Source organism: Cebidichthys violaceus, unplaced genomic scaffold, assembly GCF_023349555.1.
Source record: "Cebidichthys violaceus isolate CVI_PGR_0920_01 unplaced genomic scaffold, fCebVio1.0.p SCAF_14, whole genome shotgun sequence".
Lineage (NCBI taxonomy): Eukaryota > Metazoa > Chordata > Actinopteri > Perciformes > Stichaeidae > Cebidichthys > Cebidichthys violaceus.
Window position 1 is genome coordinate 6,409,325 of NW_027176307.1, and position 22,761 is coordinate 6,432,085.

At 41.6% G+C, this 22,761-nt stretch overlaps 1 protein-coding gene across 5 annotated transcripts; it reads right to left on the reverse strand.

The window, feature by feature from the left end:
• Positions 1 to 158: 158 nt before the first annotated feature.
• Positions 159 to 15,042, reverse strand: agbl5 (AGBL carboxypeptidase 5). 5 transcript variants are annotated; one of them, XM_068708616.1, is made up of 17 exons: positions 14,960 to 15,042; positions 13,592 to 13,882; positions 13,281 to 13,452; positions 12,989 to 13,155; positions 12,614 to 12,791; positions 12,275 to 12,453; positions 11,092 to 11,623; positions 10,718 to 10,887; positions 10,377 to 10,512; positions 8,756 to 8,973; positions 8,441 to 8,643; positions 7,717 to 7,878; positions 4,178 to 4,314; positions 3,999 to 4,051; positions 3,550 to 3,743; positions 2,043 to 2,176; positions 159 to 1,928 (listed from the first exon to the last, which is right to left on the reverse strand). In XM_068708616.1, exons 2-17 carry the CDS (start codon positions 13,804 to 13,806, stop codon positions 1,851 to 1,853), a joined length of 2,928 nt encoding a protein of 975 aa, XP_068564717.1. In that variant the 5' UTR covers positions 13,807 to 13,882; positions 14,960 to 15,042; the 3' UTR covers positions 159 to 1,850. The 5 variants fall into 5 exon arrangements, 4 of the variants coding, with proteins under 4 accessions (XP_068564717.1, XP_068564719.1, XP_068564718.1 ...); XM_068708618.1 differs by lacking the exon at positions 14,960 to 15,042 and adding an exon at positions 14,834 to 14,951; XM_068708617.1 differs by lacking the exon at positions 14,960 to 15,042 and adding an exon at positions 14,024 to 14,819.
• Between the last annotated feature and the right edge of the window lie 7,719 nt (positions 15,043 to 22,761).

A 22,761-nucleotide genomic window follows, 5' to 3' on the forward strand; every position in this document is an offset into this window, starting at 1 on the left:
GTCGTCCTTCAATCAGAGGATTTGCTCCACTAGTCTGTGTTGTGTGGGGCAAGACACTTAACCCCAAATTTTGAGTGAGAGAGAGAGAGAGAAATACAAGTACAGTCCATGTACATTAGATGCACTCATTACAGTATACTGTAAAATGCAAATAAAAATTGAAGTTTCTCAAGTTAATTTATTTATACTTCAAGTTTTATTCAACACAGTATCGTATCAGTCACAGTGGAAGTAATTTGCCAAAAATCAGTTAGATATGAATAAAATACAACTGTAACCATTTACCTTACACAAAATATTGATATCGCATGAATCTATATATAAAGTACACTTTTATATTGTGCTGTGGAGCAAAAAGCTCCAAAAGAGTGTGATGGAAAGTATATTCAATACACATTATGGAGTATGTATAAAAATATGAACCCACCCTTTGGACCGCATCATGTTTCATTACTTTGAAGCCACTTCTGTAAATTGATATTAAAGTTGCAATCTTGAAGATTTCCATTTAAATAAAGTCACTATAGCTGAAGAAGGTAACACAATGGAGATTGAGCCCATGATGAAAGTATTGCAATATTTGCAGTATTACGAACTGGGTGTCTGTGGCGACATTCCTAGAAAGAAATGCTGTATAACAGTTGTTCTTTGTATATGCACAAAAGAATGGAACTATGCAAACAATTCTGAAAAATAGTATCGATTTCGGACACAGACTTCAAACTGCTAAACCCAAAGCTCAATTCTATTGTTTGCTTTGGTGTCAACTCTCTCTAGGGCTTTTTTCACAGACATTCCCACTTGAGGCTGACCTGCTGCAGGCAGATATACAGCATGCTTTTTTTCTCTTTGCTACTAAGCAATATTCAGAGCCTTGGTTTTATGTTGTTAGTTGTGGTTGGTTCTTTTTCAGTCACCTAACTGTTGTTACTGTACTTTCAGACTAGTAGCTGGACCTTTCAGGGCCACGCATTTATCATATAATTATCTTGTAGCACATGGCTCACACACCAGTGATCTCGATTCAATAGGACACGTGTAGCTACTTATTGTTTCATATTTGCACTTACTCATTACACACCACTATTTTACAGTTTCACATTTCAGTTTCTTTGCTGGATTAAAACATTCTACTTAAATCAGTTTAAAACAAACCATGAAAATGTCGGGAGTGCAAACCGTGTATAGGAGTAATATGCAAAACACCACAACCTTCTGGAATAATGACATTAAATACACACTTCACTCGCATTTGTTTCTAAACTCACAACTGAAACAAGGAGGTTATGAAGGTGCTGCCGTGCTTATCAGTCAAAATAAAAATCAACCCTTTGTTGTAATAGAACTTACCAGTGCATTACAGTGTTGGTCAGAGTGCAATTAGACATCAGGGGACATCAGAAGGCAAGGACTAAAAATACAAAGAACGATATGTGAAGTACAATGATGGTAGCTGAAAAGTTACAGAATATTTCAAGTGTATGGATTCATGAGTTGGAAAACTTGGATGGGGAAGGTGTGTACTTCTCCCCTACCTCAACCACAGCTGTGGTTTCATTGAGCAAGGCACTAAACCTTTAGCTGCTCCAGTGAAGCTGCTCAGTGGTTGTACTGGACAGCTCCACGGTCGGACTATGTTGAACAGCATGGGTGAAAACATCATGCATGCTCTGGAATCTGAATAAATACTGTTAAACTTGCTGTATTGCATATTAAGATGCCCCAAGTAACCCTGCTGTGATGACAATGCCCCCTCCTGTTTCCTAGTTGAAATGGTTTTGGTCACAATATATTTAGGCTCACAAGGAAATACAGACATACGCACAAGTGGCTCCTCTTCTGTGCAGCTGCTAGGCTTCTCCACACAGGGCCACTGTCTCACACATGTTCACAGTCTCAGGCAGAGGCATCGCTGGAGCTTCCTCACCCTTCCAAGACAACGTCATACAGCCTGGTCAAGGTGTATTCATTCATGTTCAGCATTCCTTTCTGTCTGAATGTACATTAATGCTACTTGACAAGCAGTGTGTGTCTGTTTTCACCTGTTGCACCGCTTCATCCTTCTCGTGTGCTGTTTCTATAATAGTATTTCCTATGTAGTGGAGACTGCTGTCTGGGCTTTTCTTCATTAGTGCTTTAGAGGCCAGCGGCATGGCACCCTCTTTGCCAGATACACCTGTAGAAGGAAATAAAGGTGTTAACTGTGGATATGGGTAGTTTACATATTGGGAAGAGGAACTCTAAAAGCAGTGTCATGCACCACTTGAAACTTATGGAACAAAGGACAATATTTTCTGTAATGATGTATGGGAATATACAGCAGCCTATATCAAAGCCATATTGAGTGGTAAACATATGGAAATGGTGAGCAGAAGTTTAGAAATTGTATGAAATCTCACAGCCAGGTGATTTTGAAGATGGATTCAACCGATGCCTCTAAAAAGTTGCTGTGTTCTCTCATGTGCAGCTCCCTGTTATCACAGCTCAATCGTTGTAATAGCTCCCACCCTTTAAACAAGACTCTACAGCCCTGCTAGCAGCGTTGGGAGGCTGTACTTAGGCACAGCAGTGCTTTGAGTTGAATGCTAATGTCTGCATCCTTCAAAGCTCACAATGACAATGTTTAGGGAATGTTTTTGTATTGGACAATTTGTGTCCAACTTTGTAGTAAAAATAATGTATGAATATGTACAAATAAACACCCACTGCTACTAGTATTATTATTATTTGTCACATTTCTATTACTATTACTGCTTTTGCTATCATGGACATGCTATTATATCCACTACTGTTATTATAATTAGTTATACTTTTTTCACTTTCATCTTTTATTAGATGACAATCTAAATCCTATTTTGACTGGCAAGGCAAGGCAAGGCAAGTTTATTTGTATAGCACATTTCAACAACAAGGCAATTCAAAGTGCTTCACATCAAACCATTAAAAGCATCAAAACATAATGCAAAAGAAAAGGAGATTTAAAAACAATTAAGAACATTCATTGAAACATTAAAAACAGTCATTAAAACACTAAAAAGCTAAAAACTGCAGTGCAGTTTAAGAAATAAAATACAGTAGTAAAATGCAGAAATTGATTAAAATCCTTGAATGTGGTTCAATCAAAGGCAGCAGCAAACAGAAAAGTCTTCATTCTGGATTTAAAGGAGCTGAGGGTCTCTGCAGACCTGCAGCTTTCTGGGACTTTGTTCCAGATATGTGGAGCAGAAGAACTGAACGCTGCTTCTCCATGTTTAGTTCTGACTCTGGGAACAGAAAGTAGACCGGTCCCAGACGACCTAAGGGGTTGGGATGGTTCATAAGGTAGCAGCAGATCAGAGATGTATTTTGGCCCTAAACCATTCAGTGCTTTATAAACCAACAGCAGGATTTTAAAGTCAATTCTTTGTTGGACGGGAAGCCAGTGCAAAGACCTCAGAACTGGAGTGATGTGATCCACTTTCTTGGTCTTAGTGAGGACTCGAGCTGGTGCAGGACTGGTGCAATCATTAGTCAGGTAACTCTCTGGTGTATGAGTGTATGTATACATGCCTGACAGTGACAAGTGTCGATGGAGGCCAGGTCTAAGCAGCTTCCAGACCTTCATGGTAGCGGACTCCTCCTTCTCTCCAGATGAGACTGGGTTATTGCTGGTAGGGGAGCTTTTACTGCCATGTGCAGGATGGCTTTCAGTCGACCCCGCTCTCCGGATGGGGATGCGGCTCATGTGAGGTTGCAGCTCATACCTGGGCGGGCAACAGAAAGGTCAATATGGTTCACCACTCATTTATAAATCATAGTAGGGATAACATACAATGTTTTGTGGTGACAATGCAGATGTGTAACTTTTTTTAAATCAGAATTTCCTTCATAGTGTGTACTGTTTTTCAAATGGATTTCCTTCCATTTGTGAATTCCAACCCATGTTTGACTTCTTTGGCTTAAAATGTTCCCTGTGAGATTTAGAAAACCCCAAGATACACAGACAAGATCGGACTCACTTGCTAAATTTGATGGAGGAAAGGATATGTTCAGGCCCCAAGTCTTTAGCAGTCTGTGGCAGATGGAGACATCACAGTGAGACTTCATAAACCACATGTATGTTGTCTATAGGAGAAAGAGTAATAGAAGAAATGAGGAGAATTTGCTCTCTGTGAATGAGCCAGCAAGGTCAGCTAACCTGTGTGCGGTCGTCTGCGGGGTGATGAGTGACTGTAAGAGTCCGGCACCCTCTCCCCACACGCCGAATGGGGAAAGGCATTCTGGACCAACCTGCTGAAGTGGGTCCTCCAGCCTGAAAGTCTGGGCAGCTGAGGCCTGATAAGCAGACATAGGGACATAAATACAAGAAACAGAGAAACAGCAGGTAACAGAGGAGTAACACAATGTTCAATAAAACTATTTGAAAATGGATTCATAAATCAACAAATGTAACACATGCATGTACAACAAATCCTTCTCTTTATCTTTAGTGTTTTGACTAACACTCATCCAATCTAATAGGAGAGAGGTTTGACTTGTCAGCAGTTCTGATCCATTTGTGACCCACTACATTCTACATGCAAGCTGAAAAACAAAGATAACACACAAACAAAGTAAACAGACAGCAGAGGACCCACACACAGAAGTTGCTTCACAAAGGGATATTTTTATTCCAATGGTTAAACAGAGAGGCGGTAAAAGACAGCAGCACATTCAAGAAGGTGGTATTCTATTACACAGACAAACACTTAACTACCAACCCTAGTCTGGAGAAGGTTAGCACCACATTGAAGGGACCGGCACACTTCTCATAAGGAGCAGAAAGACCTGGTGAGAATGTTACTATGCATGAGGCGGGACTCAACCTACAGTTTATTTTGTCATTCTTCATGAAGAGACATATAAACTTTAGGACTGAAACAACTAGGAAACAGGACATTCAAGTTCACAGAAAGAAAGCGGAATAAAACTACAGAAATCTACATCTCTAGTTTTCAGGGCACTGATGCAAAGTGACAGCCGTCCCACTGCATTGAATGCAATGGACAGAGGCTACATGGAAATCATCGTCTTAGTGATATTAGGAGCAGTAAGCGACTTTTATGTCTCCAGAGCACAAAACAACCCTCAAAAGTTTCACTCCTATTAACATAATCATTTGTTCTCTTAGAGCACATATTTCTCTTTCAGGAAACATTTTTCCCCATCTATGTATGAGAGGACGGGGCTGCAAGAGAATCACTGGCATCAGTTTTAGTGTGATCCATTATTCTAGCTATTCATTATCTTTAACCGGGGGGGGGCTGGAGCCAAAACACAGCGCGAAGGCAGGGCACCCCTGGACATGTCTGCAGACGCTCACAGAGACGCTCACGTCCACACAGTCTACCTAACCTACGCTGCATGTCTTTTGGACTGAGGGAGGCAGCCGGAGAACCCGAAGAGAACCCACAGGGACACAGGGACAATATGCAACTCCACACAGAAGGCCCGTCTAAAATCAAAGGCGGGCCGTCTTGCTGTGAGGCAACAGTGCTATCCACCACACCACCATGCAGCCCAGCCTAGTTTTAGCTTGATATCTGCTCTAAACCAAAGGTCGAGAACAGCACTAAATATACCCATTTCACTTAAGTGTCCAAACAGTAACTGCATTTATGTTTAACTAAAGAGTGGTTTAGGCCTGCATACTCGAAAAGCCACTAAATTATAACTTTTTTTCTCTCTTCATTGCAGCTTGTGATGGCAAGTTTCTCCCTATTGATGACAAAGAAGATGAGGAGGCAGGAAGGATGTTCTACCAGATGATCACAATACAATATTCTGGTAGAAAAAAAAGCAATAAGCAGAGCCTCCACAACCTACTGCTGACAACAGACTCCAGACCTACGCAGCGCTACGCAGCAGCAGCACTACGCAGCAGCAGCGCTACGCAGCGCTGGAACAGACGATAGCTACTGGGAGTCAAGGCCAGATATTCATCTGCTCTTCAGAAAACCTCTCCAGTCTCACACGCTCTACCTCTGCATATTCAGTGCATCTAAAATGGCTGGTGCTAAAACACAGACCATCATCAAGTACTTGGATTACAGCACACAAAATCACAGATGAAACATTAGAATTCCACATATAGACCAAGACAAGATATTTTCTCACCTCTGCTAACCACAAAATACATGAACTTTGACCATCGACAGCCTGCTAAATAAATGTTCACGTTACACTAGAAAACACGCAAATGTGTTTGAATAAAAAAAATCATAATTTTCTTCACCAGTTTGATTAATTAAACATGTAATAAAATTAAATAACTCAACATTTTATTTACATCCAAATCAATAATGGAATCATATTTTGAAATATTCTAAACACAACTTTGACTTAGTCAAAGTGTTTTTATATGATATTGCTTGTTGGCCATAAAGCAACCTTTATTCCCTCTCAGAGAAACCCGTGATGAGCTTTCTGGCAGTGGGCTACACTGTGAACATCATACTGTCAACACCAACATTGGACCGACATAGGCTTCAGAACTAAGAAGTAAATCACTGACTTACATACAAAAACTAAACCACACTCCTTTCACATGTGATGTTCAGTCACTATAAATTAAATTGAGACTACAGAATGCTCTGTCCTGCTAATAGGGCTATAAGTGGGCGTTGTGATCAGCTTGTAACGTGCACTGTTTCACATATAAACATTACAGAGCGAAATACAAACACATTGAAAAAAGAAACAAACTTAACCATATTTTACAGCCACAGCCACACTATGTTTCTTAAAAATAAAATAAAACCAATAAAGTGCAACATGGCAAAAGTAAAACTATATCATTTATTCTGCAGCTGCCCTTAAAACAGTAGCTGTGTGAAAAGAACCATTGACAGCCCTGACTATTTCCCAATCAGCACATCAGCACAGTAATGTGGTATTCTCCCTAGCGTATTACTTGTATACAGACTGAAAAAGAGACTTAGTCAATGTAAGGTAATCCATTAGTATAATAGTTCCAATATCAATGTATACGGCAAATATCTACCCAAAGTTCTGCAACGAGGTTATGTAGCCGAGCAACTGACTCTCTCTGCTAAACACATTCACACATTAAACAGTGTGCAGGACAACCACAAGAACTACTCACTGAGTACTGTGAAATCAGCAAGGCTTGATTCATGTTTCAACACACAAACACATGCACTACCAAGTGTATTATACATCCTTAGGTGTTAATACTGTAGATACATGTCATTACACACATATTTGCAGAAGGAAAACAATAATATTTGAGGAAAATTATAAGTGCTAGCACCAGTGATATTTCAGACACACACACACACACACACACACACACGCACACACACACACACACACACACACACAAAAAGATCAAATAGTGATTTGCACTTGTTTTGATCAACAGTACATGGAGTGCCAGGCATGTGCAAGTTTGTGAAAAGACACTCAGTCTTTTGATATCACTAAAAACACCACTTGTCTGGTACTCTGAGTAATTGTAAGAGCTTACATTCACTCAGTCCACCCACACACACCTATGACCAAGCTGTCATTGGTTAGGTCAGCTTGAGTCCCGGGTGGGCCCAGCTGGAGTGTTGGTGTTTGGCGTTAGGCCCTGAAGCAGCAGGGGGCTCAGTTTGGAGAGCAGCCCGGGACGGGGCAGAGCCTGCAGGGAGGGGAGCAGGGTGGAGAGGCTTGGGGACTGGAGGGAGTACAGACCTGTCATACTGACGGAGGCCGCTGCACACACAGAGGAAGACGAGGAGGAGGAGGAGGAGGAAGGGGGTGAGAGTGGGGGGTGGGAGGGTGTATGGCTGTTGCTGGGAGACCGTAGAATGGAGCGGTGGTGGGGTGGGCGTCTCCTCTCCTGAGGCTTAGGGTCTACAGAGAGGGAGACACACACACATGCACCTGCTCAGAGACATGCGGGGATCGGGTGGAGAGGCACACATTAAAGCTCTTCACATGAGCCAGATGTCCTGATGCACATCGTTAGCCAAATGACGAGGTGCAAGTCACAATCTGTATGATGGAAACAAAATAGGTTTGGGTTGAAGTTGAAAATGATATCAGTATTTTTTTCGACACTAAAACAGGGCTCATGCTTTCAATAACTAATCTTCAAAGGTGAGAAAAGGCATGCACTGACAGCAGCAGCAGGTGAGGTCATGGTATGGTCATGCAGGGGTCATTAATCTATTTGTTCGCGTGTTCAAATCTGAGCCCAATTTGACATCACCATCACAATAAACCTGGAGCACAGACAGCGACACATCAACCACCCATTAGCCTCCAACAGCAGAAAGAGAGCAAGGAGAAACCAGATGGCAGAATATGTGATATTTAGAGGGAGAAAGAAAGGAGTGGAGGTACATCCAAGGAGAGGTGATGGACAGAAAATGCCAGCCAGCAACACAAGCAGATGGTGGAGAGATCAACTTACCCCTGACTGGCCCGAGTGTCTTGTTGACTCCACGTCCGCTGGTGTGTGTGCCGTTGTGCTGTGTGTGAGTTCGGGATGGGGGACAGCCAAAAGTAAAGCTCGGGGAGCTGTGCATCTTCGGGGACGGCGTCTGGCTGCTGCTACTGTGGCTGTTGCAGCGAATGCGACTGAGTGTGTTCTCTGACGCTGAGCCAGACAAACAGCTGGGCGGAAGATCACGGCAAACACAGGAACCCATGAACCAAATGTTACAAATTACGGGAACTAAAGTGTGTGCTATTTTGTGGTTTGATAAAGAGATGTGTGTAAACTCACTTGTTGAAGCTCTTTGGCGGTGACGCCCTGCTGCCATTGTGGTGTGTTCTTGGCGGCGGACGAACGTGGATGTGTGTGTTCAGGCCTTTGGTGTTGCGGACGTGCTTGAGGATCCAAGCTCGGAGGTTCATCAGGCAGCTGTGCTCCGACAGCACCAGCCGTGGCCAGGGGTTACACTCTGCCATGTCCAGGGCAGAGATCGCCACGGCACGGCCCACCTGATGCACAACATCCATTAGTCCACTTCAGCACCATATTTTTATCTCATTTTATTTCGAAAAGGCAACATTGCAGAGTGTACAAAAGCTTTACGTTTTTTTTGTTTTACATAAAACCCGTTTCCAGTTTTTTGTATGCATGAATATATGCACAGAGATCCGTGAAAGCGTTATCTTTTAAGGTCAAGTTGGTAGGAAGGTGTTGCAGTTATTAAATATCAAAACCATCAACATGCATCTAATGTGAAAATATCAGCTGATGACAGGTGAGTCAATAGCTTAGGATTCCTGTGTTGAAAAGTTGTTCTTTCACGTACAACAGAAACCTGCAATCCTAAAATATGTGCTGCACACTTACTTATTTGTTTTTTAAACTATAAACTGAATGTTATGACTGTACCATGATGAAACACATCAATGCTGGTGTTAATATTGACATTTCTGACCAAACTTATGAAAATCTGCATCTCATGGGTTGAAAATGGCTCAACACGCTATCTACTGTTTTGAGCCAGACATGAACCTCGCAAGGCCAATAAGAGTAGAGCTGACCGGTAGGGACTTATCTATGTCATGAAATTTATATAAAAAAAAACAATATTAACGCCCTCTAATATACCCCGCCCCTCTCCATAGCCCCCACCCCTCTCAGTCATGGGTGTATAAAGAGAACTGGATACAGTGTTGGGGGCTCCTGTTCATTCTTTTGAGAGTGGCTCAGCGGTGCATGAAGCCAAAGTGATACAATTACCTGGATCTTCCCACAGAGCAAGCACACTACATTTCCTTCCTGGCTCCCAGCCGCTTGGGCTCAGGCTCATTCACATGAACGGCAGCATGAAAAGAACTCTCCATTCGGACATTAGTCCATTTTACAACTTTGAGCACATAATGATGTAAATAAGGGCTCTACCGAATGTCTTTTTTTCCATCGAAAGCTCTGATTGAGGTTTTTGAAATTCGGCTTCGGATGTTTGTTATCACCCTAAAAATGTATTTAATTAATGTTACTGTTAGATTAAATGGACTGTACTTCTATATCTCTTTTCTAGTCTTCCGACCACTCAAAGCTCTTTAACACTACATGTCATCATTCACCCATTCACACACTGATGGTAGGGGCTACCATGCAAGGTGCCACCTGCAAGGTGCCACTTGCCCAAGGACACATGGACATGGACTAGCAGACAATCAAAGGACAACCCGCTCGATCACTAAGCTACAGTAGCCACATTGATGCCCCATTAATACAGGTGGTTGCGGGAGAGTACACCGTTTTAACTGCAGTGAAAATGTAGTTTCTGAAAGGCTTAACAAAAACAGAGATGGTTTGAAGCAGACTATTTCATTAGATAAAATTCCTCTCTGAATGGAAAGGAACACTTGTTCAGAAACCCACCTACCTGTTCAAATATTTCTGGAGTGTATTTTGGAGGGAATGATGTGGGTGGGGGTGGGGTTGCCCGTCCATTGTCATGGCAAGCAGGTGGGATGGTGTTCATGGTCTTTCCTGTGTTGTAGTTGCACTCCAAAGTATAGCTGGTGGGGACCCAATAACAAAACATGTTAAAAATATACAACTTGAAAACAAATTTGAGGTTCAAAAAAACAAATTCAAGGTGATGTTGTTTTTTGTTGAATTGAACTAAAGCTAATTTTATAATCACCAAAAAGTGTGATTCCCATGTACCATTTGAGGTGACAACCCTGAATATAAACGGACGTTTTTTTAATCAAATCTGACCTGTGAAGCAGCCCTATGGCCTTGTGAATGGCCACCCGCCCACTGCCTTCTTTAGACTGGCCATCCCTCTTGTCTCGTGCATACATGTTTTTCTCTGAGAAGTTACAGCCCAGGAAATCAAAGTGGGCAGAGTTCACAGCGATCAGCCTTGGATACAGCATGTTCTCTACCTGCAGAGAGAAGAAGCAGAGTGCACAGAACATTAGATGTATGGAGAAAAAAAAGAAGTACACCATCTTCTGTGACTGCCATATGGGGATAAACAAATATGTCATTGACACAAATCAAAACTACTGAAATGAAAGAAACTAAATGCTAAAAGCTTTTTTCAAAAACCCCTCAGAGGGATTGTAAGTAAATGTAATACTATTCACCTGCTGGCTCTCCTCAGGAAGGTTATTTCCATACATGAAGCATCCCCGTTTAGAGGCGTGGCCATGTAAGTCTACATAGTATGCCACTCCCCCCTCCTGTGGTGGAATTGATTCTTGTTCCTCCACCTCTGGTACGGTTACCTCTACAGTAACAGGAGCTACAGTCTCCGAGGAGCTTGATGAGCTGTTGTGGTCCCCCTTCCTCATCTCTGTGGTGACCCAGGCGTTTTCCTCCATCACCATCGGAACTTCTGGCAGCGCAGGACTTGTGTCATTGTCTGCATTTCGTTGGTTCAAGCTGACTTCAAGAGAGGTGAAGGGAGGAGATTGATGCTGATTGGCAGGTTTGATGCTAAGGGGCGGGGTCTGCATGTGTGTGGGGCTGTTACAGTGAGTGCTGGACTGTGTATTGTGCAGGCGGTTGTGTGTGTGGTGGTAGAGCAAAAGTGTTTTGGCTGCATAGATGGAAGGGTGCAGCTCAGGGCTGGGGTTTAAGTATTGTCTGTTCAAGTTCACACCCCTGGAATCAGTCCTGCAAAAAGTATTCAAAAGAAGCCTTTTAACATTGTTGACGGAACACAGCAGATGCCCTAAAATATATTTCTACACTGTAGTGAGGCTTGGAAATCGATGTCACATTGTGCTGTAATTCAGGGTTACCTGTTTTTTTTTAAATGGCATGGGAATGGGAAAAACAGTTTCCATTATTGGAGTAGGGGTCTGAAGAAACCTGATTTATCCAGCTAGATTTCTCCTTGGAGGAGCTGTATTCTTGGCCCTGTATAAAGGTAACCAAGTTAACATGTGCATAACATAGACTTCAGACAGGGAAAGTATAGCTGTTTTTTTGTTTAACAAAACCGGTTTCTTAAATACACTACCCACCCTAGCTTTAACTGTAGCCCTGCTCCAGAATGAGCCATATGATGAGAGAAAGCAAACTAGCTTTGTGACAACAATGGTGGATCAGTGCAGCATGCCAAAACATGACATCACATTCCAAAGCCCAAAAACACATAACTAGAAATAGAAAACTCTTTCATAAACATTTACAAGAAATGAGAAGTGCATAAATCAATGTAAACCATGCAATTAATCAGTTTAAACATTACTGATCACTGTCAAACAATGTTTACATTGTTGCAGTGAGGATTGTGCATGCGACTACATGTGCAATTCTTACCTGTAGTGCCCACGGACGACCCCGTCTGGGTTGAGCATGGGAATGAGCTTGAAAAGAAACATGTTCCGAAGCGCATGAGCACGAGGGTCATCTCTTCTTAGGATGAAGTTGAGGAAACCGTTGAACACAAAGGATGAGGGAGTCTCCCCGGGGTGCACTCGACTGCTGAGAAAAAACACCTGCAAACACATGTAGACACACAAGGACCAAGGGTCAGCTTCACTGTTTAGACATTATTCAGTGATTCCACATCAGCCTCAGCCTTAAGCGTAAGCCATTGAAGTTGCCACATTACGAAAGACAATACTGATTGTGTGTTCATGTATGATTCCGTCATACCCTTTTGCTGGAGAAGCGGTGTGGTCTTGGCGTGTTGGTGTCGGGAAACAGCTTCGGCAGACGGGGTTCTCTCTCCTCTTGCATCCCGTTGCAGTTGGTCACAGTGATCAGGTCCACCCTATTACCATCTAGAGAGTGGCACAACAACTCCCTATGATAATACACACTGTCCGGGGCACTGAGTGAGAGGATGGAGATTGTTGGGAGAAAATAGTCAGAAATTCTTCAATTGAGGTAATTTAAAAAGTACTACCAGTTTCAAACATATATTGTGTGTATGCGTGTGTGTGTGTGTGTGTGTGTGTGTGTGTGTGTGTGTGTGTGTGTGTGTGTGTGTGTGTCTGTGTGTGTGTCTGTGTGTGTGTTGTGTTGTACCTGCTTGGAATGAGTTGAGCAGCATTAGGGTAGCTCTTGTCAAACTGTTGCATCATCTCCTGGCACTCACTATAAGAGAAGGGGAAGCAGAAAGAGAAGTAGGTGGTTGCCCCTCGCACCTCCAACAGCCGGTGAGAGAATGAGAGGATGAACTGGTTATCCACAATCTGCAAAGGGACAGAAAAAAGGAAGAAGAGACATATTATGAGACAGAGAATAATAGCTGTCAGAAAACAAACGGACAGCAATCTGCCTCAGTGGCTCCTGAACCTCTCCCTGACAGTGGACATACCTCAGCTGTGGGTCTGTCCCGGATCCTTTCCCACCGGTTCTTGCCAGGTAAAGTGCGTACGAGAGGAGCCATACCCTGGCTGTAGAGCTTCCTCTGGTTGTTCATGTTCATCACATTGATCTTCAGTATCTTTCCAGATGCAGCACCCCGTACACTGAAGTGAAACCATGATCTGAAACACAAAAATATGATTTGGGATTCTAAAAGCAATGTAACCAATAGTACGAGTTGTGTGCAGCAAGTAAACACATGTATCATGTGAATAACATAATTGCAACATAAGCAGAAGTTGTTGTTTTCTTCTTTTATACCTGTTTCCATTCTCATGTTCTGTGCCACCACAGTCTGGCTGCGTCCACACATTGAACTCATAGTCAGGGGTAAGGTTTGATCCTGAGAGGGCATTTCCACTGGGAGCTGCATCAGTAGGAGGGCTATGGCTGCCCTTCTCCACCTTCTCCACACGTGCCAGGTTCCCGGAGTCAAACTTGGAGCTGAACACAATATTCCCAAAGCGAGCCTCCATGGTTCTGAGCTCTAGGCTCTAACTTTTGTCCCCTCGGGTTCTTCTTGAAGTGCCAGTCAGACGTCTGACATACAGCCTGTAATGAAATCAGAGAAACGCAATCAAATTCATACAGAGAAAAAATGTAGAGGAGGAAAAAGGTGCACTACTGGTGGAGACAAACTCAAATAGGAATGCTATACAAATCCAACAAACCCAAACAGCCCCTCGGTCTTACATGGTGCAGCCTTGTATTGCAACGGCACATTGTTTGATCCAAAACGGGTGTCATCATTGATTTAGTCACTGCTTTGTGACGCATGCACATTACTGGCTGCAGGACAGGGATACTGCAAGAATATGGTTTTATTTATTTTGAGAAAATATGATGCCAGTTCTAGATATCTGAAATTGCATGTTGTAGTACTGTGTGAAATTATGACTTAGTTATAACGATGAAGGTACCTCAGATCAAAATTGAATTGCAGATGTAATTAATTAAAGGCCCCATACATAAACTAGGGCAAAACATGCAACTTCAATCTTACTGCTAAAGATGTAATTAAATCATTTAGGTCAAGACGAAAACTTTTGAACTTGCTTAAATGAACAGCGACAATCTGAGGCCAGTAAAGAAAATACAACCATGGCCAAACAATACAATATGTTCGACAGTTACAACCCAATGTTCACTGGATCTACGGCGCAGATACATTTTTGCACGGTTGTTTGCTCATCATTTATCATGTATGACAACATGAGTGCCCCTCTGTCCAGTGCTACAACATAATGCCTGCTGTCTGTTTGATTTCAGTCATGGAGCAACAACAACAGCTGACCGAGAGATCTGGCACAGGGTAAAGGGGAGTGAACTAACGTTAGTCGATAAACAAGATGCTTTCTTTCTTTTCTAAACACGCTAATGTCAGCTAATAGTTACTACTATGATAGTCTCAGTGGACACCGTCAAATATGTAGCTAATGTTACACACAGCTAATAACGCTAGCATACGTTTCTAGGCTACGGAGGCTAACTTAGCTACGTTACCGAACTAGCAGTCGTTGTTTGAGACGGCAGTATTTTTGAACGAATGCACAGCTTCAGTCGTTACATGCTTAATACATTTTAGCTACGCCAATGCTTTTCCACGAGCCAATGGATGGTCAGTCTTACTACGCTATTTTGGTTCGATGTCCATCTTTGTTTTCATCGTCCTTCTCAACCCTCGCGGCGCTGCTCTGGATGCTGCGTTCAGGTTTCTCTGTGGAAATGAACGCTGACTGGAAACGTTGCCGCTGATCGTTATAGTAACAAACGGTGGGATGTTTAACCCTTCAAAGTTTGAAAATCTAGAAAAAATATTTTAAAGTACTTTTTCTGTATGAAACTTCTTCTGCTTGCCTTAATTAGTGTAATTAACGTTTAAAAAATAAATAAATACCATGCATTTGCAACCACCCCCTGCAGGTTTCTATAACAGAGATGATGTTCGGGTCAATTTGACCCGGCAGTGAAAATGGAGGCTATAAGGGGTCAAAAGTGTCAAGTTTAAACCATGTCTTTCTTTGAAAACGTGAGACAAAGTATTTCTTACTCCCTCCCACCATGTTTCACCCCATTTCTCACACACACACACACACACACACACACACACACACACACACACACACACACACACACGCACACACTCTTTCTCACTACCCCAACTGTGCGAGAAATACAGATACTATTTAGACGGGAACCTTTTATAAACTCCATCCATACTTAGCAGGGGAGGGTTGCTTGAGAGTCCTACCAACATTACACTCTGCAGATGCATACAACACAGCAGAATACTGTAGGACAACATGAGCAACAGAAACAAAGGATGAGGCTCTGGAGCACATCCTTGATCACGACAGTGAAATAGAGGAGGATGTGTCTGAAGATGAAATGTTTGAACATGTGTTTTTCATGAAAACGAGTGGGTTATCCTAATTGAACTATGATCTATAGAGGGGTGAATAACTCCATTCCACTAAATACTGATTGAATTGTTAGTAATGGAGTTGGTGATGAGGTACAAACTATATTTGTTAGGAATTTTTGGTTTCTGACCACTTTTGGATGATTAAACATGCACCGGGTCAAATTGACCCGTGAACATTATGGCTGTACCTAAAAAGTGAACATAACAGGAGGGTTAATTAAACAAGCTGTTTAAGCAATGCGTCAATATTAGCTTTTAAAGATTATAAGAGCCATAGTTACATTCATGCACACACTGTTTCACATAGAGACAAACAAAATGTTCAAAATGTTCTAATCTTATCGAAAACAAATATAGCCAAAAGAAAAATTAAAATTAAAAAAAAAAAACTCGACAACGTTGTGCAATGCACATTTTGAAGCATGATACCTACTTTTCTCTATATCAGAGTATCTGAAACAGATTGGAACAGGACTTGTGTGCCAGCATCGTTTTATTTCACCAAGAAGCATACAGTTTGATGGTGTGGGGAAACCTCTCAAAATCATATACCATAGATGTTCAAAGTTCATAATAATCAGCTAGAGGCCTTTCCTCAGGGTTTGTGCCAGTGCAAGGTTCACTGTCAACCCAAATCAGGTTTGGATGTCTTCTGGAAGCTAAATTAGTACAAATTTGTATTTTATTTATTTATTTTTTGCATAGCTGCAGTTTTTTTGGATGTATTTATTTACCAAGGATAGTGCACATTAATCAACATTTCAGTTACCACCTCAATGTAAATGTGCCAGAGTTAGCTAGAGAGTTCATTTTGGTCTGTAGTCCCTGGGCAGGATCATAGAGTTGGTTCAGGTAAATCATTGGTTTCAGAGGTTCAAAATGAAGCCATATCAAAATGAGCAGCTGGACTGTTCTGTTTAGGATAAATAAAATAGTATGGAAGCCACTCTTGGCTTGATGGTAAAAGGGCTTCATTGTCTCATAACCGCTTTATTATCTTGAATAAACAAAAGGTTTGGACTTTCCAAGTCCTTTGTACAAGGAGTTGATGAAATACAATGGAAATTGTTTTGATATGACTTGCATACGTTTTTGCTTTTTGCTTTGTATCTTGTGTCTGTGAAGCTTCTCCTCCCCAGGCCAAGAGCAGAGCTTCGCCTCGTTTCTCCCCAGATTGAACACTGCTGGAGATCCAGGCCATATTGTTTGGCCCGCTGGAGGGAAAAGAGGCAGGGGAGAACCAGAACCAGGACTTAGAGGAGCACAGTGTCAGACACCTGCTGCAGTGACATGAGAGGTTTTCTTAATAAACCCTAAGCCTATTTGTAGGCCTCTCCTCGAAAAATTGCATACCCATAGTAAAGAGAGTGTATTTCGTCTAAATATAATGTGTATTTTAATAGTTTTGGTATTTTAATAAATCTAACACTTGTGAGATTTGTTCAGATTTGTAAATATCAGTATATATGTTACTGGTTAAGAGTACATTAAGATGGCACACAGCACAAATTGAAATCTTTTATCTCCGATTATAAAATAATCCAATTTTGATAAGATATATATTTTTTTTAATGTTGTAGTTGAAAACTCAAACTTCTCCCAGATCATAGCCCAATAGGTTGAGAGTCTCTCTGTACAGTTTTTTCTTTGATAAAGTGAAGCATTCAAGAGCTAGAGATTACAGAGATTTCAGCCAAGGTCAACCAAAATGTAATTTTGTTCCAGCTGTTCCATTGTAATTTTATATAGTATATAATTATATATTTCACTTTTTTTATGACTAATAGTGTTCAATCTATCCATATGCAGCAGTTTGGCATCATTTAGAGAGCCTGGATCCTCTCTGAGCCTGTTTATGTCTGTCATCCATGGGATTTTCTCATCTGGATTCCAGTCCATGTCTCCTAGCTCAGCCTATGGTTGGTCGATTTCAGTCAATGGACCCTCCTTAGAAGCGTCTGAGTCCATGCTATTGAACAGACCCATCGTGATTTTGATTGACAGAAGCGTTAGCCAGTGAGGATTAAAACCGTGGCGCGTCGCCTGAAATGTGCGTAAAGATTCGCCGAAAATCGAATCCCTTCCTCGAAAATCAAATCCCTTCCCCCACGGCCCCTAGTTAGACAGACCCTTGTTTCTACACGGGGACATTTCAGAGACGCACCGGATATACGTAGTAATGTGTTTGATGGAATTAAGCGGAGATTTACAGCAAAACAACAAAAAGGTAAGGAGCTTTTTATGATTTTGAAGGATATTGCGGTTTGTGTGTCTGGTGTTTGTTTGCTCACAGCCTTGTGATGGTTTACCGGAGAGACGTTCTGAAGGTAGTTCTGGAATCTGTGTCGAATTCTCTTGCTTCTCGGTTGTCTATGCTAACCGTTAGCTTTGTGATGCGAACTCGGAGAAGAGCGAGTTATGGCTAGAAATACGTGATATTGTGATAAATCTTTTATTTGCGTATAATAGTTGTATAGAATGGTGTTTGGAGTTTGTAAAAATATCTTAGATTGTTTGTTTTACCCAGATTTTTTTTTTTTTTTGGAATATAACATGTACACATTCATAAATTGTACACATGCATAAATTGACTTTTTTTCGACGGTAAACGCTACAGCAGACCCGAATTCGGGTCTGTCGGGCTTAACAGGTTTTAAGGGAGTCTGGTGCTCGGAAACACTACCACTTTCGTCCATATGGGACCGACAAAATAACCACAGAATGAAAGTTTCTTGTATTAAATTGGATAAAACCACATTTCTTCTTTGGACTTGTGGTGGTGCATTAGGTAATACAGAGTTGGTATTAAATAACCTCTTCAACTCAGTTCTTCAGTTTTTTGCTTTTTAAAACATTAGGAAATGTAAATGAGTACAGGACATCTGCAGTTCACTGTTTTCTTTAGGTTTGCTATAATGTGATTTGATAAAAGTTTTGAACTAGTATTGACACTAACGTTACCATATGATGGTAGTAATGTACACAGCTGACACATTTTGTATCAAATGTGTCAGTGGGCTCAAGTCACCTTATATTTAGCCATACACTTTCCTTCCAACCAATGTTTCTTTGACATAGCTGTGTATGCAACGTATATACTTTTTGTTACATGAATGTTGCAGGACTATTGCACTAATATGCAAATGTACCTTTTCAGTCAAATTAAGAACAAAACTTCATTATCCCCAGGCAAATGATGGGAGCTTATTTGGCTCATCTGGGAGTTCACTCAACAGGTAATCACCCAGATTTCTTCAAAGAAAAGACTTCTTCACCTACTTCTTTGATCTGATTCATTGCATCCAGGTCAAACAAATGTTTCTCCCTCTTGCAAATGACTGACAATATTGTTGTATCCCTCAATTAAAGGCTCAATCATTTTATTCTGTTCCTTTTATTTCCTAGATTGATTTAGTAATAACTAAATACTAAAATCAAATACATAGGTCCTACAACCACAATATGACTCTTGTCCTTCGACCACAGCCTGAATATATTTACTGGTATTGAAGGAAAAATCCACTTTTAAATGGATTGTTTTTACACTTCAGAGTTGAACTTTTTGATTTCCTCAAATTTGTTCCTCCATTATTTCAGAATGCTTTTCAAAAAACTACAAAAGAACAGGTACAACAATCAAAGCAAACAGAGCAGAAAATCAGTAACACAGTTAATGAAGCTGCTAATTTTGAATGCCAAAATAAATATAACAAAGGGATATTTATCTTTAAAATATTATTAACTGCGTGCAACCTCAGAGGTCAGTGTAAAACAGCAACATTGATTTGCAATTTGGTTAAGGCCGAAGCTAAGGCAAGAACTCAAAAGCAGGCCTGGAGACCAGGACAGTTAAAAAAACAGTCTTTACTGGCAGAGGTTTGGTACACAGGTTGGCAGTAAGTACTGTAATGGTAATTTTTTACGTAGTATATATTTCTACTCAGTATATTGTATTCATGCATAAGTTATTTTGCTCTGTACTTTGTTGAACTTCACGTTTGTTTTTGAATGTTGTTCCTATCAGTCTGAGACCAAAAGTCTGAGACCGAAATGTCTGTAACATTGGCCATCGGCCCCCACCGTTGCTCATTCTGTATAAAGAAAGCTTGTTCACTTTTTTCTTGTTTCTTCCTCACTGAGACTGTACGCATTCTGTTGTGATGATTGAACCTTCTCTGCGCAGACAATAAATACTTAAAAGACAACTTGATTTTTGGTATTATGTATTTCAGCATGAAAAGACTCACGCAAAGCGGGTATAGGATTTTTTTTCCACCACAGTACAGGTAAACTAATCCAAAACAGGGTGAAGCAAAAAGGCAGTGACAGAAAAGCAGAGTCAAATACCTGTAACCAAGATCACAGGGAGAAACTGCTGGAACATTAGACACGGAAATACTAAGACAAACTGGCACAGACAAAGGGGAGCAGACAGACTGAATAATCCAGGGAGGAGGAGGGTGATTGGGAACAGGTGAAGCTGATCAGGGTGGGGAAAGGTGATCACACGAGGTCAGGAAGTGAAATTTTATCTGAAAGGAGAGGGGGAGGTGAGTGACAAAAAATAAAACAGGGATCCTATAAATGTGAAAACAAGGAAAACGTTACTGAGGGAACTTGACGAGGTGTTACAATGTCTTTTCTGAATGTAAACTGATGCTTTATTATAATATTATACCTTAAAACAAACACTATTAAACAGATTAAAAATATCCACAATCAGAAAAATAGCTGCCTCTACAAACAACTCATGAAGGGCAGCAGATTGTCTGAACTTCAAACTACATAAGAGCTCACTGTGTTCTACCATTTACTGACTGCAGACAATCACAGAAATATCAAATGAAGGTCTTTTCGTTGCAGTGTCATCTCCTGGCTGTACAAACTATGGGCTGAAATACTTAGCTAAGGAAAACAGTCAATCACATCCAATGGGATCCCAGTTTGTTGCAAGAGACTTTTATGTGGATGATGGAGTCACAAGTACAGACACTGTGGAAAGAGCAATTCAATTGGCTCACAAGGCAAGAGAGTTATGTGCCAAAGGTCCTCTTCGACTTTTACAAATATTTGTCAGACAACCATGCTTTCCTACAGAGCATCCCCTCATCAGAGCGTGCAATAGACGCCAAGACCAAGGACCTGACCTTCAAGGATATGCCACTTGAGTGAGTGTTAGGGATTCACTGGAGCGTAGAGAGGGACAGCTTAGGGTTTAACAACACCTTGAAAGAGCAACCAGTGATACGTAGAGGCATATTGTCTACTGTTGCCTCCATATGACCCTCTTGGGTTCCTTGTGCCATATGTTCTCACTGGAAAAGGGGATCCTACAGGAAATGTGTACTGGCTGGGATGACCCCCTGCCGCAAATGCTGAAGCCACGGTAAAAGAGCTGGCAACAAAACTTTGCCAACTGAGAAAAGATAGACATAGCTCAATGTTACATACCTGCCAATTTTGGAGAAGCTGTGGCAACAGAGCTTTTCGGATGCGAGCACCAGCGGATACGGTCAATGCGCTTATCTTAGAGTCAGGAACCAAAGAGGAGAGATTCACTGTTGTCTAGTGATAGGAAAGGTTTGTGTTTCTCCCACAAAGTTGACTACAATACCAAGGCTTGAATTAACCGCAGCAGTGGTTTCAGTCACCATCAGGAACATGCTCAGAGAGGAGTGTGGTTATGCAGATGGGAAAGAGTACTTCTGGACAGACTCAAAGGTGCAACGATGCAAGGCGCTTTCACACCTTTGTTGCCAACCAGGTCCAGAAGATCTGCAATAGCACAAATCCCCAGCAATGGTTTTACGTCCCCACAAATGAAAATCCAGCAGACGACGCAGGGAAAAACTGTAAATGAGCTGCTTGCTTCCAACTGGTTCAGCGGCCACACATTCCTCTGGGAAATGAAATACCTACACCTAAGGATGTAGTATTGGATTTACCCATAGGCGATTCAGAAGTCAAAAAGTCCTATACACTGCAAACAGAGACCACCGAATCAAAAAGTCTTGCTGTCCGTCTGTCCAAGTTCTCGTCTGCGAAGAACTAAGAAAATCAAGTCATGTCTGCCTTCTACAGTGAGTGAACAAGAAAGTGCTGAACTTGTCATATCTGCAGTCAAACATATGATAAAGAAATCAAGCTGGTAAACAAATGATGTCAACTACAGCATCGCACCAAACTGCACCACCTCGATGGTGGTGGTTTCTGGACACAGGAGGTGTCCTTAAGGTGGGCGAAAGACACCGCCACTCAGCCCTCGTCGACTCATTCAAGCATTTAATTGTCATCCCCAAGGAGCATCATGTGACGAAGCTGATAGTAGCTCATAACCACGAAAGGACATCAGGGAAAAGGCTTCACCATTAACAAAATCAAATCCAATGGCTGTTGGATTCCTGAAATGAGCCGAGTAGTTGTGTCATATATTCGCCAGTGTGTGACTTGTTGCAGACTCAGGAGACCTCCAGAGTCCTCGCCACCCTTCACATATTGTGGTATGGACTGCTTCGGTCCTTTTGTCACTACAGAGGGAAGAAAACAGCATAAACGATACGGCCTACTCTTTACCTGTTTCTGCTCACGAGCCATCTACATAGAGATGTTGGAATATTTGTCCAGAGATGCTTTTATCAACGGCTTGCGATGTTTCATTGCAGTTTGAGATGCAGTCTGTCAAATCCAGTGCAACCAAGACAATAACTTTGTTGGTGCAAAGAATGAATCAAGGCAGCTCTCCAAGAGCTTAACAAAATCAAATGATTTAGATCACATGTTGCACTATTTGTGTCGTGTACGGCCTGACTTACTTACAAGATACTTAACCTACAGAGAAGCAGCATGTTGAAAGGTTGAGTACACAGTGCAAAGAAAATGAGAAGCCAAACTGAAATAAAGCTGGAACCAGTGAAGGCCTTTTTGTTGACAGTCTCCTATCTGTTGTGTGAGAATGCTGCTTATTCCTGCCCGTGTTTCTTGCTAAAGGAGAAAACTGTTTTTATAT